Source organism: Corylus avellana, chromosome 1 (assembly GCF_965113065.1).
Source record: "Corylus avellana chromosome 1, dhCorAvel1.hap1.2, whole genome shotgun sequence".
NCBI classification, from domain to species: domain Eukaryota; kingdom Viridiplantae; phylum Streptophyta; class Magnoliopsida; order Fagales; family Betulaceae; genus Corylus; species Corylus avellana.
Window position 1 is genome coordinate 7079677 of NC_142490.1, and position 16138 is coordinate 7095814.

The window sequence follows — 16138 nt, forward strand, 5'->3', positions numbered from 1 at the left end:
AGCTTCTTGGTGGGAGGGTGGCAGATCTAATAGTGCTGTTGTGTGGAAGATGGTTCATCTTTGCCTTATGTGGTGCATCTGGATTGAGAGAAATGCTAGATGCTTCGAGGACTTGTTTAGGAATATTGAGGACCTACACTTTTTCTTGTACACCCTTTTTACTTGGATTGCTGGTTGGCTAGCGCCATTAGTGATCAGCTTCCCTGACTTTCTTTTTATATTCTCTTCTTTTTTTTCTCCCTCTTAGTTGCTCTCTTGTATACTCTCTGTGTACTAGGGTTGCGTCCCTCTGCGCTTTGATTAATATATCTTTACTTATATACTTATATATATATATATATATATATATATATGTTAGCAATTTTGAAAAAACTTAAAACCGATAACAGTAACCACCTAGACGATTAATGGTTAGTGGGCGGGTAATAACCACCCGCCTTTTCACCCTTACCCATTTAATCTTAGTTCCTCAGATACACAAGTTGAGATTTAGATTCTCCAATGAGCATTAATGGCCAAAAATACCTCTTAAGAATTGTTGATTAGTCAAAGTTAAGCTGAGGTTTAGTCTTTTGTTCTACTGCACACCACCTCTGCCATCAAGTTTCCCAAGGACCTGTAGAGTGTCCTCGACTACAAATTGCTACTCTAAGGAAAGAACAAACTTATTTAAGCACTTGTAAAATTGATTACCATAATATTGATCCATTTTCCTCAATTGTTGAATGACATAACAGAAAAGAAAACAGTAGCCTCTTTTTTTTTCTCTGATTGGGACAGACAGACAAGGACGACAAAAGAAGCCAAGAAAGTGAAATACAAATAATTTTCTTTCATTTCAGTAAAAAATAAAATCAAAGCGAGTTAACATCGATTTACCTACATGACAATAGAAAATGCAAATTAAAATATTGCAACTGAATTTAGTTTTCAACTAGGAAAAAAATTGAATTCCATCTCACATATAACCACAATTTCATCTTCTTGAGAGTATTTTCAAGTATAGTCGGTTTTATCCACCATAGATAAGAGTCAAGAGGCCTCAGAAATTTTGGCAGATAGGAAACATCAGATGGGATTATAAGAACTTCTACAATCCAGTTTTATATTGGAATTCGGGCAGCAAGCTAGAATCTTAGCTGGTGTAGCTACCATGATCCCTCTGCACCCACGGTTGGGTTCTCGAAAGCCGAAAATCCCCAGAATGTCTTCAATGCGTACGGTGGTGAAATGGTTACACCTTCTTCTGTGATCTTTGCTATCTGCAAGTTGCAAAATTCACATATGTTAAGAATAATTAAAGAAAACTACCAAATTAAATTACAATCAGAAAACTTTTCCTTAATTGGCAAGTGAAATGGATCTGAAACTCACAACCACATCCTCCACTTTATTCTTACAAAGGGATGAAGAATCATTTGAGTTAAGGCTCATTGGCCAAATTAGATTACAATTTGAAATCATATTCTAAAAGAAAATTCAAATATACAACAACTACAGGACAAATTGAACTAATTCAGATTTGGGCCACCTTTATTCAGAACTGCATATGGTTGAATATCTATGTACAGTGAGGGTTCAATAGCTAATCCATGTCACATTCACACAAAAGATCAATAGATGGTAATGCTTCCAAAAATTCCAGTCGGCTATCTACTACTAGTACAGTTTGGCAGTATATGATTGAGGTTACTGAACATTTAAGTTCAGAAAAGTTCAGAAAGGCAAACAACGCTCAACAAAACATTAATTTGAAAAACATAAATCTGCCAAGACAAGGAAGCAGTAATCTACTTCCCAATCCTAGATCTAGAGAACGTCAAAACTAATCAGAATGACCTACAGGTACAAAGAAATGTGTGCAAAAAGGAAGATGGTAGATGGTTGTCCATAATTGAATGCCTGAACACTTCCATATGAAGCAGATTGGATTTGCTCTCTTGCCCCAATCATAAACCATAAGGAAACACAATGAGCCTCCTCAAGCACCAAGACATTCTAGAGAGAGTGTGTGTGTGGAAAGGTACGGGAAGATGTAGAATACTGAATCTGGGAACTAAGTGCCCACTTTGAACATGTTTCATCTTCACTTTGTAAGGATGCATGGATTGACAACGGGAGTGAGCATATTCCACAAGCACGGACAGTAAGAATAATGAAAATCTTGACCGTTCATTATAAATTCTATGAATAATAAAAATAAAACTGCAAGTTCCAAAATCTTGTCACCCTTTTTCTTGTTTAAATATATTTTGCTAGAATGTTGGCTCTACCTCATCATTTCTTGGTAGTCAAGATTCATGTTGAACCAGCAAAAAGTAAAATTCAGAAACCACCACAAGATTCATGTTGACTCTACCTCATCATTGCAAGAGTAAAATTCCAAAGGAAAACCACCACAAGTTGAAGCAGCAAAAATTATTAGTCCTTACTAATTCAGAAACCATGTCTCTAAGGCTCAAGAAGATTTCTTTTTTGATAAGTATTAGCACGACGCTCTAACCAGCTGAGCTAATAGGCCAGATACTCAAGAAGATTTCTACCAGAATGAGATCGAAACAATTATGACAGTGAAATCCAGAAGAGAGAGTGAGAGAAAAGAGTTCACACATTTGAAACAGGATTTCATGAAGTCCTCTAATTCTTCAAAAAGAAGATTTTAAGGATATCTCATTTTTATATAAATTTTTTTTATAAGTAATATTGTATATATCAAAAAAAGCGTAAGGCGCCCTTAAGTACATAGAAAGTATACACACGAAAACCAAAGCTAGCCCATAAAAGCCCCCCAAAAGGGAACCCTAAAGCCCAAAAAAAAGGGACCCTAGACCCCAAAAAAACCCTAAACCCACAAAACAGACCAGCCTCTACCCCTACTAGAGAGCCAATGCCTGTAATATGCGATGTAATATCTCATTTTTATATTAACATGCAATGTAATATGAGAATGAAAATATTCATTCAAAAAAATAAAAAGTATTGGTTTGAAATGATATGACTATTAATGAAAATGGAAAAAAATTAGTGATAATTACGGTATAGCAGAAGTGACATGAATTTTAAATAAGAATCTTGTTTGCTTTTTGAAAAATGTGAGTAATATAGGAAATTGAGGAAGTAGAACTTCCACTTTTAAAAAGTGGATATATTTTGGTGCGTTTTAAAATGAAAAGTAAGACAATTGGTATGGAGGGAGTAATAAAATTCAAACCACAATTTCGCAAAAATTGCAAAAGCAATCAATAGTTTGATTTTAATTCTTGCAAACCTTATTGATATTCCAAGCACAACCAATATTTGGTAGAATAACAATATTAGAGAAATATGGTACACCAAAAATAGAACATTAAATCTCTACTTAAAATTTTGATATTGAAATAGAGACTAAAAAGGAAAAAGATATGGATAAAATGAGATACAGAAATTAAAAACATCCAGAGAAGTTGCATAATTTCGTCCAAAAACTAGAACAAAGTTTAACGGTTTCCTAGTAATATCATTGTACAGCTCTAACTTATTGATTAAGGGTTTTACAAATTAAAGGACATCTTGAAGCCAATTATATAAGTTTCAACAAACCTGAAGCTTGTTGATAGCAGACCGATCACGATACAGAAGTACTCGCATACATTTCTCCAGTAACTTGACACCATCTTCATAACTCAAGTTCTCATGCCACTCATCACGAAGAATAGGACGGGCGAGGTGATTTCCAAACCCAGTTGTCACATGGTTATCCTCAAAATTTACACCTATCATGCTAACCTGGATAAGAATCACAAATACATGTCTGAGTACTATTCTTAGATGCACATAGGTAGCTAAAAACCATCAAAAAAAATGATCGATTATGTCTACCATGCCAAGGTACTTCTGCCCATTTTTCACTCCACCAAGAACAAGTGAGTTCCACAGTGGGTCAAACTTGTTACGCCTATTATACATCACACGAGTTAAATAGTTGTGCACCTCTTTAGGCCCCAAAGAATTCCCATCATCCCACATGTTGTCATACAGGCTGGAAACACCAAACCATAGAAATAAGAATCTCTCAGCAAAAACAGTAAAAAGAGGTACAAACCTTGCCGCCACCCCCAACAAAAAAATGTTCATTTTCACATGACATGTAAAAAAACACACACAGAAATGTGCAAAGTTTCAGCTCCATCCATATCTCTTCCAAAACAATCAGTACTTACATAAGCTCATCAAGATAACGTAAAATCTCCTGAAAGTCACTTATTTCCCCGCTTGCTCCAAGAAGAGAATGTTTGCCAGCAGGCTTCAACCGCTCCACACTCTTGTATCGTAGAGTAGACCCATAGGAACCTGTCAGTTAATACATTATTAACATGATACATATGTAATCATAAAGAAGTTTTCAAAATGTTATTAAAAAGGTGAACCAGTTAGTCTAGAGCCATAAATGATATGAGATATGTAGCAAAAACATATATTCTAAAATGGATTTAAAGACTCAATGAAAAAATAGTGTAAAGCTATCCACAATGAGGGGTCAGGTGAAACGAAAATTTTCTGCAATAAAGATGCACCTTAGAATTTTTTTTACAGACAAAAAAATGGAATGAATATGATGTTACAATTAGATTTTTATATGGACATAATCATTACGGAAAGTGCACAATATGTCCCATGCATGTCCGGGGTAAGAGGAATCAAAGTTTTAGTATAGACAAAAGCAAGTAGCTAAATAAAATTTGCTTTAGACAACTAAAAGGAGGTCAGAGCTCTTAAAACCAATAAGGTGCTACTTAAAACCTTGACTAGCGATCCCTACTCACCCACTGAAGTGCAAGAGTACAGGGTCAGACAAGAAATTACTTGCTGAATCAATAAGAATGTAGGGAGACATAACAAAGTTGAAAGGAATAGTCTTAAACAGACTGTACATAGAGACATAAACAATTAATCAAAATACTGAAAACAAGATAAATAGATTACTTACTCCCCAAATGATATTAATAAAAAACATGAAGTCCACATGAACAGAGCTCTTTCCTTTTTTTTTTCTTTTCAAATCATGACCAAAAATCTTAATTTACTAAAGTTCCATAGTTAACGTACACTGTCATGGCTAAATTTGATCTCATTTATTTCTATATAGCAATTAAAAACAAAATTCCAATAGAACAAGTATTAATCAAACTGAAAACCGTATTCACACATCTCAGTTGCAATTTGACAATTTCAAGAGGGAAAACAATTAAATGGACTCAGTTTTTTTTTTTTTTTTTTTTTTTTCTCTAATTAAATTCGTAAGCCCACCAATTTACACATATATACATAGATATACCTGCACGCATACACAGGCATATAAATAAATATGCATTCATACACACATATACATACATTGTTTCCCCACAGCCAAACGAGGGTTTTATCATCAAGAACAACGTCAATTTAATCGAAAATACTTCAGTAAAAACAGAATTATATGAAAATTGCAATAGAGGATGATTGAGTTTAGCATTTAACCTCCCATATCGGCAGCCATAAGAATTCCATCTTTGAATTTGAGAGCAACTACGGACGACCCAGTAACATATGGGTACCTAAACCAACCAAAAAAAAATTGAAATAAATAAAAAAAAATAAAAAAATTGCATTACAAGGCACCAATTCCAAAGAATACCGAAATCTCTAAATCCACATGCACATATATACATACAGAGTTCTTTCAGAGGCAGCTTCAGAGCCCATTAGGCTATGCTGCTTGCCAGCTTGATTTGAATCCATAATCAACTACGTAGAGAACTAGAAAGAGGAGCTCAGTGACAGAGATCGGATTTAAGAAACAAAAAAAATAATGGTTACGTTTTCAGAAATAATCGGCTATGGAGTTCGTAGTGATCGATGATTTGGGAGAAGAGCGGAATCAGAATACTCCTTTAAGCCTCTGGCTTTTCCTTTCCCTTTGCTCAAGAAATCTGTAGATGGGCTGCTCCGACTTGTACCCGGCCCAACTAAAACAACCCATGGGCTACCCAAACAAATAAGTTTGTTAAAAGCGGCTTCCTCCTCTCCTCGTAACGGGAGGTCGTTGTTCTTCTTCTAGTTGCAATTACTCCTCTCTTTTTTCTTTTCTTTTTCTTTTTTAATAGAGAAGTCACACGATTCTTGTTATTTTATGTAATTAATATGCCTATTGTTGTTTTATAAAAAATAAAAATTAAAAATCAATATATCTTAGTTACTAGAGGCAGGCATAATTTTATCTTGAATATGATATTGTAGCTGTTGATACAAAATATATCCTAAAACCCAAACTAAGAGGCCTACTTCGAATAAGAGGCCCATGGCTCGCCAAGACACCAAGGCCCCAGGAAATCTTAACACGATCACTCGATTATATCAGGTCCACACTTAAGCACGCAGTTATGCACCATATTGAAATGGTTGCATGCAGAATCACATACCCTTATAATCAATATAGCATAATCACTCTCCAAACAACCCAATTTGGGAGTTACAACCCAAATCAGAGAGCAATCAACTAAATATCTCACAAAATGAGACTAAATACATAATATCCTATATACTTAAATCTCCCATATTATCTCAAAGAATAATATCAGTTTCAACCACTCCCACGAATCAAGGGAGCCGAGTGAGAGTCCCACTAGAGTTCACCCACTCACAGCCTCTATAAAAGGAAAAGTCATCTTATAATACAGATACGTACTCATTTTCTTACTCTTAGTTTTCCTAGTTATTATTGCTCATTATTTCCTTATTTTATTACTCTTGTCATAATCAAATTCTCACTCAGGCATCGAAGGTGGTACGACCATCACACCCCCCATCTCGCGGTCTTCACTACTGATAATATTTATTTCTTAGCAGGCTTTGAATCAAATTGCTACTAGGGTTGATAACTGTCTCAACAGTTGGCGCCGTCTGTGGGAACGAGAATCATCTAACGATCCAAAGTTCAAATAGGACAAAAGTCACGAATGGTAGCCACGAGATCTCAAGGCCAAACCAACGATACTGTCAACATGACCAACATTCCCCCTCCCCAGTTGGAAAACATCAATGAGCATAACGTTGGCAATCTCGAAACTGAGGAAACTACCACTGGGTCCCTAATCTTCAGCACCAGGAGGACTCAAGCCTGAAACAGCCAACAGACCTAAAAGACCGCTAGCAACAACAGAGGACGGCTCCACTGATACTTGTATGGACGCTTTCCAAGCACAATTCCAAGCCAAGCTGGACAACCTATCCTATCAACTAAATGGCTCCCACACTGCGGGCAGTAGCAATTTTTGGAGATAGACCCGAAGGGCAATTCCTCACCCAATAGACTTGAAGGGTCGTTCCTCACCCGACAAACCTGAAGGGATGTTCCTCACCCAACGAACCTAAAGGGTCGCCAGATAAACGAGATAAGTCCACATTAACTTATCTTCTAAAAAGTTAATTATGCTTCTCTGCAATTTATGACATGGATGAATATCTGGGTTTTGATGAGTGTATTTTAATAAAAATAAATACTTGAACATCAAATCTGATATAAAACTGTGCCTTTGGCTATGAAACAACTCAATAAGTTTTTTGCCTTTATACAAGTACTTCGCTCCAAAACAAATTGGAGCACAAATACCAATATTTTTATTACTGGTTAGTGTCCCTGCAATTTTAAGAATAATACAATTTGTCCAATAAATATATTTATGACGTAAAATGGAAGTTGAAAGTTTTATTCTTTCATATGTGTTTGACGGAAGTAAAAACAAAAATAAAGGAGATCGATGTTTTATCTCTAATTAACATATGTGCCTGCTATAACAGTGTAAGTGCAAATGAGGGCTTAATTTTCTTGCTTCTCATCTCAGTGATTGAGAAATATCATTGCTATTACTTGGATGCACATGATGTCTTTTGCCAAATTGTTACAAATCAATAAAAAGGGAAAGTTCAAGCTGCCACACTAGAAAATGAATCTATGAAGGTGTATGTTGATCTTCATAAAAAGCAAGATAAGTTTATACTTTGCTTTCTCTTTCTTATTTAATTACTCATAGCAATTTCCAATTTATCGAAACGAATTCTTGGAAAAATTCATATCTGATGAATTTTAAAAAAAAAAAAATTAAAAAAAACAAGAAAAGAAAAAGAAATTGACAATAAAGAGATGTGGTCATATTTTGTCTTTTTAATTCATTGCCTTTAAAATCTTGAAAGGAGAAAGGGTTCATATAAGAATACATGTCTATCTTTCTGGTCTATCGATTCTGCACAAAAAGAAAAGGCACATTCCATGGAACAAAAAATCAAGAGGTGATATAACATGTATGTTTATCAATTTCACATGAAAGCTTTAATATGTGGTTGAATTGTTTGCATATAAACACCAACAACGAAATCATACAATTGCATATTTGATTTGTTAAATGCGTGCAAATTATTTAAATAAATGTCAAAATATATTATTCTTTTATGCATCTTTCGGCATTGTGCCTCTTTATATGCAACATTTGGGATTGATTTTTCAAACTTAATTAATCACATGTCTTTACATACGTATATATGCAAGTACTCAAACAAAAGAAACACCTCCTTGCAAGAATAACCCTAGAGACTCAAGCACTTGTGTGACTGAGGGCGGCGGCACAGGCTATAGTGCTCTTCTCTGAGTCCTTCCCCTACCATTTGAAAACATGTCTCTTCACCTTCTTCTCCAACCACTCTATCACCGACTAACAACCAATGTATACCCATGTCGTCCATGAAATACCTGTAACAATCTCTTAACCTTCTTATCCAACCACTCTATCACCGACTACCAACCAATGTATACCCATGTCGTCCATGAAATACTCGTAACAATCTGTGGCGGTACAACGCGGTCGAGGGTGGCGCTCTTCTGTTGACGGCACGGTGCGTGGAGGTGCCTCGGGGACTACTGCCATATAACCAGTACTCATGGGCATGGCTGACGACCCACAACTCGTACGTGCTCCAATGTCCACGTTCTGGCGAGATGGAGGAAGGGATGTGGGGCTGGTGGACTGAGGCACACGCCGGCTGAAAAGAAGAGAAGAGGGTGATAAATTTCGGTGGACTCCATAACAATCAAGGGCACTACTTTCCTTCAGGTTTCAGAGAAAGGGGCTGCTTGAGGTATTTATTGCTGTCAATAGCGTTTTGCCATGGCCACACCATTTAAACAACTCCCTTTCAAACAAAGAAAAAGATGATTGATTCCACTTGTTAATATGGTACCTTTCATTGTTTTGTCACTTGTCTCTTTTGTTAGTACTTCTTGTTTTGCTTATTCTTTAGATAGTGATTTCCATGCCTTAGTCACATTTAAAAAAGGATTTGAATTCTCCGACTCCATTCTAAATACTTGGAATTCTTCGAGTCCTAGCACAATTTGTTCTTGGGTTGGAATTCAATGCTCTAGTAGACGTGTTGTTTCAGTGGACTTAATAGGGTTGAATTTGAACGGCTGTGTGTCACCTCAAATTTCAAAACTTGACCAGCTTACTAACATTTCTCTTGCTAGTAATCAGTTCACAGGTACCCTGGAGATTGTGAATTTGAGTAGTCTTCGATGGCTAAACATCTCATCCAACAGATTCAATAGCAGCTTGGATTGGAACTACTCTAACATTGCCAACTTGGAAGTGTTTCATGCCTTTGAGAACAAGTTCACTGCCTTTTTTCCACTTGGGATTACGACCTTAAAGAAGCTCAAGTTCTTAGATCTTGATTACAATCATTTCTTTGGTAGAATCCCAAAAATCTATGCAAATCTGGTTGGCTTGGAGTATCTTTCGCTTATGGCGAATGATCTGCATGGAAAAATCCCCTACGAGTTGGGCAATCTCACTAACCTAAGAAACATTCACTTGGATTGTAACAATTTTGAAGGTGGGATCCCAAAAGATTTTGGGAACTTGGTGAATCTAGCTCAAATGACTTTGTACCTCTGTGAATTGGGTGGCCCAATTCCAAAGCAATTAGACAACCTGACAAACCTAGTGCACCTTGACCTTTCCTTCAATGCATTTACTGGTGAAATTCCATTTGAGTTCTGCAATCTCAAGCAACTCAAGCACTTGGAATTGTCCTTGAACAGTTTGCACGGGTCTATTCCAAACTGCCTCGCAAACTTTCTAAATTTGGAAACTCTTCGGCTACCCCGTAACAACTTCACTGGCATGATTCCTGAGAATATGAGACAAAACGGAAAACTAAAAGGTGATCATCCCATTCGGGTTAGTAGAGGTATACTCCGTACATGTTTAAATATGGTACTCCTCTATACAGCTAGTTAAAATGGTGTTGGGTAGCCTACATATTTCTCCTAATCTCCCAGTTTCACAATGTATAGGATTCCCCAAGAATGGTCCTTTTCCCATACTTTTTTCCACACACAAAAAGAGAAACTCAAACACACAATTGGCACAAGGAATTTTAGAAACTAATAAACTTATTTCATTACATGAAAGTGCAGGTACATAAGCAAAACAAGAAAACAAACAGCAGCCCAGAAATGGATCCAAAACAAAAGTACATACATACATCCGATCATGCATCTATTCATGCATGCATCCACTCATACATGCGTCCGCTCATGCATGCATCCATACATTTACCTACAGACTCATGCTTTGAACATCGTACCACTCAAACAGTGCACGAGTATGCCTACATACAAAATCGCCATCTTCGGATTAGGGCATAATTTCTCCCGACTTTGGCGGAGTGTGCTCGGATCGACTTCAAAGAAATATATACAAAAGTTGCAAAAACAATGGTAACATTTCAGGTGTGGATAACAAAAACTTTATTCCCATTAGGCCACCATAGTGACCTAAGGGAATGACGGGGTACTGTTGATACAAAATATATCCCAAAACCCAAACCAAAAGGCCCACTTTGAATAAGAGGCCCATGGCTCGTTAGGACACCAAGGCATTAAAGCCCAAGAAATCCTAACACGATCACTCAATTATATCAGGTCCGCACTCAAGCATGCGGTTATGCACCATATTGAAATGGTTGCATGCAGAATCACGTACCCCTATAATCAAGGGAGCATAATCACTCTCTAAACAACCTAATTTGGGAGTTACAAACCAAATCAGAGAGCAATCAACTAAATATATCACAAAATGAGTCTAAATACATAATATCCTATCTGCTTAAATCTCCCATATTATCTTAAAGGATAATATCGGTTTCAACCACTCCCACAAATCAAGGGAGTCAAGTGAAAGTCCCACTAAAGTTCACCCACTCACAGCCTCTATAAAAGGAGGAGTCATCTTACAATAGAGATACATACTCATGATCTTACTCTTATTATTCCCAGTTATTATTGCTCATTATTTCCTTATTTTATTACTCTTGTCATAATCAAACTTTCACTCAGGCATTGGAGGTGGCACGACCGCCACACCCCTCATCTCGCGGTCTGTCACTACTGATCATTTTTCCTTCTTAGCAGGCTTTGAATTAAGTTGCTACCAGGGTTGATAATTGTCTCAACAGTAACATTAAATTATTACATTATTAAGTCTTATATATATATAAAAGATGAGATGAAACAAGTACATATAACAAATTCTCGTGATGGTTCAAGCGAGTGGCAATATTACTAACAAAACTAGTTGTAGCGGCCCATAGTGAGATGTGAGTATAGTTAAGGGCACTTATATTTATCTTAGTTTTTGACCAGCTTATAGAGGACTAAGGAGACCAAAAGAAAACATAAATAATAGTAATATGAGTCCCCTTCAAGAACCGATTGGCAAATAACATCAAAGACAATATTGAGCATGGCCCAAATCTGGATTTGGAAGTCTCCATAGGCCAAAAGCGCGCTACATGTAGAAATTCGAAGGAGCATGAGTAGAGAAGCCTAAGATCAGCCATAAAAGACCAAAAGGGGCATCAACGCCTGCAGTCCACATGCAAAAACGGGGACCCATTTGTGTAATAACAATAGCAGCAGATGCCCTATGTGCCATTCTCTTTCTTATGTTTAGGAAAAATTTCAAAAAAACAACAAAAACCTACTCACATCAGATTCCCTACATTTAACCAACTCTCAAGGGTTGCTACAATATTTCCCAATGTGTAGGGAACCAAAAATGGTTCCCTATACATTGTTTTAATATAAACATTTATCTTTCCTCTCTCCTCTTTCATCATTTCGTCTTTAATTAGGGATTTTGTGAAAAAAGTAAGGGTAGGTAGGAAATTTGTATTTTGTAAAGAAATAATATTTTAATGGTGTAGGGAAAGGTAATGGAAGTTATTGAAATATATTTCATAGGAAAACAAAAAGTAGTTTTATACCCTAAACTTAAGAGAAATCAAAGGAAAGCTGCTACTAATGCTCTAAAGACCGGCAAGAGTGAAAGAAAGGTGCACGGATGGTGGAGGAGATAGGAGCGTAGTAGCCGGTAGAGCTGACATCCAATACCAAAACAAAACAGCAGAAAAACTAAAGGAAAAAGAGAAGAAGAAATCAAAGAGAGAATGGAGAGGACTTGATTAAACAAAAAGGCTTTTGCAGGGAGAGGCTGAACTGCACATTTTGATTATAAAGTTGATCTAAAAACTTCATTGTTTTGAGATATTGGAGAAAATCAAAGAGTTGACTTCTTATATTGCTCGTGTTGATAATGTCATTTGTCTCTAACAATCTGGCATTCTGATTGTGATGAATTAAGTCTTTGATAATATTAACAACAGCAGAAAAAGAAATAACAATAAATTCAAAGGCAACCAGACCATAAATTTTTATGCTGTCAGCAGCAACATCTTCAAAATTCTCTATAGCCCACCAACTCAACTTTAAATTTGAGTGACTAACCATCCCAATTCATATTCCTATCCTCTACTATGGTAGACCATGAATAAAGTTGAGATTTTGTGCCCTTATTTATATAGTTCAGATCAAATTTTACTTCTTTAAGTACATGTTGAGATCTGATAAATTCTCAAAGTGTTCACTCATCTTGAAATCTACAACATTCAAGGTTTTAATGAACAAAAAAACTGATCAACTTCTCTTCTGTACTTAAATAATTATTTTAAGATGCTTGTTACTTTCAATTCAGTGCAAGTGTCATAAGGATTTCTATTAACATTTATACATATCATATAAGAATAGCAAAGAGAAATGCTCTAGACTACTGCAGAAAAACACGGGAACATTTCTTGAACCACAATTACAAACTTCTTCATGAAAGCACCCAATCATGTCAAACTGTTAGTGTAGTGACATAAAGAAGAAGAAGGCCAAGATGGCTTGAAGTATGGTGCTACTTTACTGGAATCCCACGAAATTGAAGAGCCACGGCCATGATAATGAACCACATCCAGTGTTTTGCTCTCAAGCTGATAAAGAAATATACTCGATCCAGATCTAATGAAGACAGATTCAGAATTCTGAGGAAGGAATGACAATATGTGCGTTTCTTTAGAATGATCGGCAAAAGTCGGATTCCGTTTCCACATAACTCTGAAATTCAATTTGTATCTTAAATTCCACCTGCTCTCCTGATGTGTATTGTTCTGGTATATGGATGAGTTACCACCTTGTTCTTTCTCCAGGACCCATATCTCAATACCCAGCTTACTGCTCTGACCATACTGCAAAAGACCATCAGAGGATTCCCCAAGTACAGACTCTTCATAATCATATGACAACTCACCAGCTGGAAGTTTAACCAAAGATATACGCCTCACTCCAAGATATGGGTCATAAATAGCTACATTTTTCTGTACTGCAAACCAGTGAACAACGCCTCTGATCACGGTAGCAACGGTTCGAGGACACAAAGCAAAACCTGTAGAGCAAGTGAGAGTGGCTTGTTTCCATGCACCAGTCTTTGAAGAGAAGGTCTCAATGGAGACGGTGTTGACTTCGACAGGTTTGCATATGCATTTAGCACGAATGACCTTATAACAGATGACATTATCATGCGACTCCTCGACAATGAACGCCATGCACAAATTTCGATAGAACTGATGAGGTTGAGGAAGTTGGTATGGCTGCTTGGTTATGGGACTCCATACATAATAAGTCATTGGGTGGCGGCCACAAAGAAGAAGGCCGTTGGAAGAGTCAATGAAGTAACCGAGCTGCTTGAGGATCCCAGAAAACTTTAAATCATCACCTTCTTTACAAGTTGATAAAAAGGGAAGTGCAGGCTCCCATGAGGGGCGACGGAAGCCATCTCGAGGTCTTCCAAGGTATAGAAAATTGCACACAAGGAAGCCCAATAGACGAAAACTTTCCTGCCATCGAGTGTAGTAACTAGAACGAAAAGAATAGCTGCATATCAAGTGAAGCCACTTCTTCGATACAAGAATGAGTCTGAAAAGAGATTTTTCTGGTAATCGAAGGAGGATCTCAAATAGGATATCGTCAGAGTTTAATGCAGCATGAACGCTATCGTGGGCCATCCTCTTAGACATCATTTAACAAGATAAAATCCTGCTGAAGGACATTCCCACTACATCATTGCAACAACTGAGAAAGGTTCTTGAGCATAACAAACAATAATCTGTTTATGCACTTCAGTTGACATGAATAGATACAGATATGACACCACGAATGAAATTTGCAAGAACAGAGAAATCGAGAGCTTAAACAAAACTTCATGTCAAATTGATTTTTATAGAAGTGAAAACCATCTTATATATATTCTCCAAGTTTGGTGATACTTGGCATGAATCACTTAAAGGTCTGCTCTGTAGACTATAGTAGTGCCACACAAGGGCAATGGAGAAAGTTTGCAGAACTGACAATGACAGATAGAAAGAAGGATCTTGACAATGGAGAAAACAATTAAATGATGTTCCATGGAGTCACTCTTAATTTTATAGGTAGGTTTTCCCTTTTAGATTTTCTCTGAGTTTATATATAAATAGAAGTAAATCAATCACAATAGAAAGTGCAAAGGGGCACAACAAGTACAATTCGGGAGAAAATGATGACAGCCTCATAAATTGCAGACCACAGCCCTAGAAATAAACTCCAATTTAGTTTCTTGTAAACATATTATATCCACCTTCCAATCCCTAAGAAGACTTCTAATCGTCAACCTTTTATCCCTCTAATTCAGCCCCCTTCCCTCTTTAAGCAATGCCATACTGTGTAGAACTTTCACACAAACAATTGAAAAGCAAAAGAAACAGACAATTACCGAGTTTCACAATCACAAAATGCACTGATTATGTACTGTTTGGTCCCCAGAAACTGCAACCCCAAAACAAAAATAAAAAAAGAACAACTTGGACAAACAAAACCACTTGACCTAGTACATAGGACCCAAAAAATAAATTTTCCAGTATTCAATTTTCTTAGCAAGCAAATGCACGGATGAAGCAAAACCCAAGTAAATAACAATGAATGATAAATAAATAAAAAGAAAAAAGAAAAAAGAAAGAGCAAATTGCTATCAGCCAAACTACTGGTAAAATAAGTATATTTGCATGTGTTCCCCCATCAATGAACTCCGATGTCCGACCAATGAAAGTAAGAAAAAGAGCTCTGCATACAACAAAAGAAATATTGTAGACATAGAGAGAGGGAGAGAGAGAAAACCTCAAATTGCTGTCAGCTAAACTAACGTAACCCAAGATGGGGAAAAGCACATTGTAGCTTGGGAAGCATTTGCATTTGTAGCAGGAAGAAGCAGAGGAAAAGAGCTCCACCAATGAAGGGTGGGCAAATACCCGCACTACCCGCCCCGATCCGTCAATTTTCCTTAAAAAAAAAAGCAGATCCGGATTGATTTTTCAAGTATCTGCAAGGTTCGGGTCGGGCTCGGGTTGCTGTTTTTAAAAATCTCGGGTACAACCCCTTATACCCCCATTTCCCCTAATTCCCCTTGCCCTGTGGAATGTGAGAATGTCTTTGTATTCCAATTCCTTTACTTTTTCATGTGGGAACTCTCCTCTCCCTCTCTTACTGACCATTCACAAAAATATCCAACCCGCCCCGTAATACCCGCCTTACCCTCCCTGTCTGCACCCGCCCATTATACCCGATACCCGGCGGATAATAACCTCTTTATCCGGGTAAAAATTTTAGAAGCCGCAGGGCTGCGGGCCGGGTGCCCAAAATGGCAATATTTTTAAT

At 37.0% G+C, this 16138-nt stretch overlaps 3 protein-coding genes across 5 annotated transcripts; 1 reads left to right on the forward strand and 2 right to left on the reverse strand.

The window, feature by feature from the left end:
- Positions 1-812: 812 nt before the first annotated feature.
- On the reverse strand, positions 813-5917 carry LOC132172837 (proteasome subunit beta type-4). Its single transcript, XM_059584403.2, has 6 exons — positions 5690-5917; positions 5497-5573; positions 4200-4329; positions 3859-4018; positions 3580-3765; positions 813-1262 (listed from the first exon to the last, which is right to left on the reverse strand). Exons 1-6 carry the CDS (start codon positions 5755-5757, stop codon positions 1149-1151), a joined length of 735 nt encoding a protein of 244 aa, XP_059440386.1. The 5' UTR covers positions 5758-5917; the 3' UTR covers positions 813-1148.
- A 3289-nt stretch (positions 5918-9206) lies between these two features.
- Positions 9207-15595, forward strand: LOC148587904 (uncharacterized). The gene is made up of 2 exons (XM_088511165.1): positions 9207-10233; positions 15017-15595. Exons 1-2 carry the CDS (start codon positions 9243-9245, stop codon positions 15112-15114), a joined length of 1089 nt encoding a protein of 362 aa, XP_088367291.1. The 5' UTR covers positions 9207-9242; the 3' UTR covers positions 15115-15595.
- LOC132171217 (F-box associated ubiquitination effector family protein) lies at positions 13046-15680 on the reverse strand. 3 transcript variants are annotated; one of them, XM_059582481.2, is made up of 2 exons: positions 15602-15680; positions 13046-14491 (listed from the first exon to the last, which is right to left on the reverse strand). In XM_059582481.2, the coding sequence occupies exon 2, from the start codon at positions 14470-14472 to the stop codon at positions 13246-13248; it is 1227 nt and encodes a 408-aa protein (XP_059438464.1). In that variant the 5' UTR covers positions 14473-14491; positions 15602-15680; the 3' UTR covers positions 13046-13245. The 3 variants fall into 3 exon arrangements, with proteins under 3 accessions (XP_059438464.1, XP_059438462.1, XP_059438463.1); XM_059582479.2 differs by having other exon boundaries at positions 13046-14507; positions 15602-15673; XM_059582480.2 differs by having other exon boundaries at positions 13046-14488; positions 15602-15652.
- Positions 15681-16138: the final 458 nt, after the last annotated feature.

Excerpts from the sequence above, each read along its gene's own strand:
- LOC132172837 (XM_059584403.2), bottom strand. The coding sequence starts at position 5,757 with ATGGATTCAAATCAAGCTGGCAAGCAGCATAGCCTAATGGGCTCTGAA. Across the intron at positions 5,574-5,689 it reads GCTGCCTCTGAAAGAACTCT|GTACCCATATGTTACTGGGT; the intron begins GTATGTATATAT and ends TGGTTGGTTTAG. Across the intron at positions 4,019-4,199 it reads CGTTATCTTGATGAGCTTAT|CCTGTATGACAACATGTGGG; the intron begins GTAAGTACTGAT and ends TGGTGTTTCCAG.
- LOC148587904 (XM_088511165.1), top strand. The coding sequence starts at position 9,243 with ATGGTACCTTTCATTGTTTTGTCACTTGTCTCTTTTGTTAGTACTTCT. Across the intron at positions 10,234-15,016 it reads ACAAAACGGAAAACTAAAAG|CCCTAGAAATAAACTCCAAT; the intron begins GTGATCATCCCA and ends TGCAGACCACAG.
- LOC132171217 (XM_059582481.2), bottom strand. The coding sequence starts at position 14,472 with ATGATGTCTAAGAGGATGGCCCACGATAGCGTTCATGCTGCATTAAAC.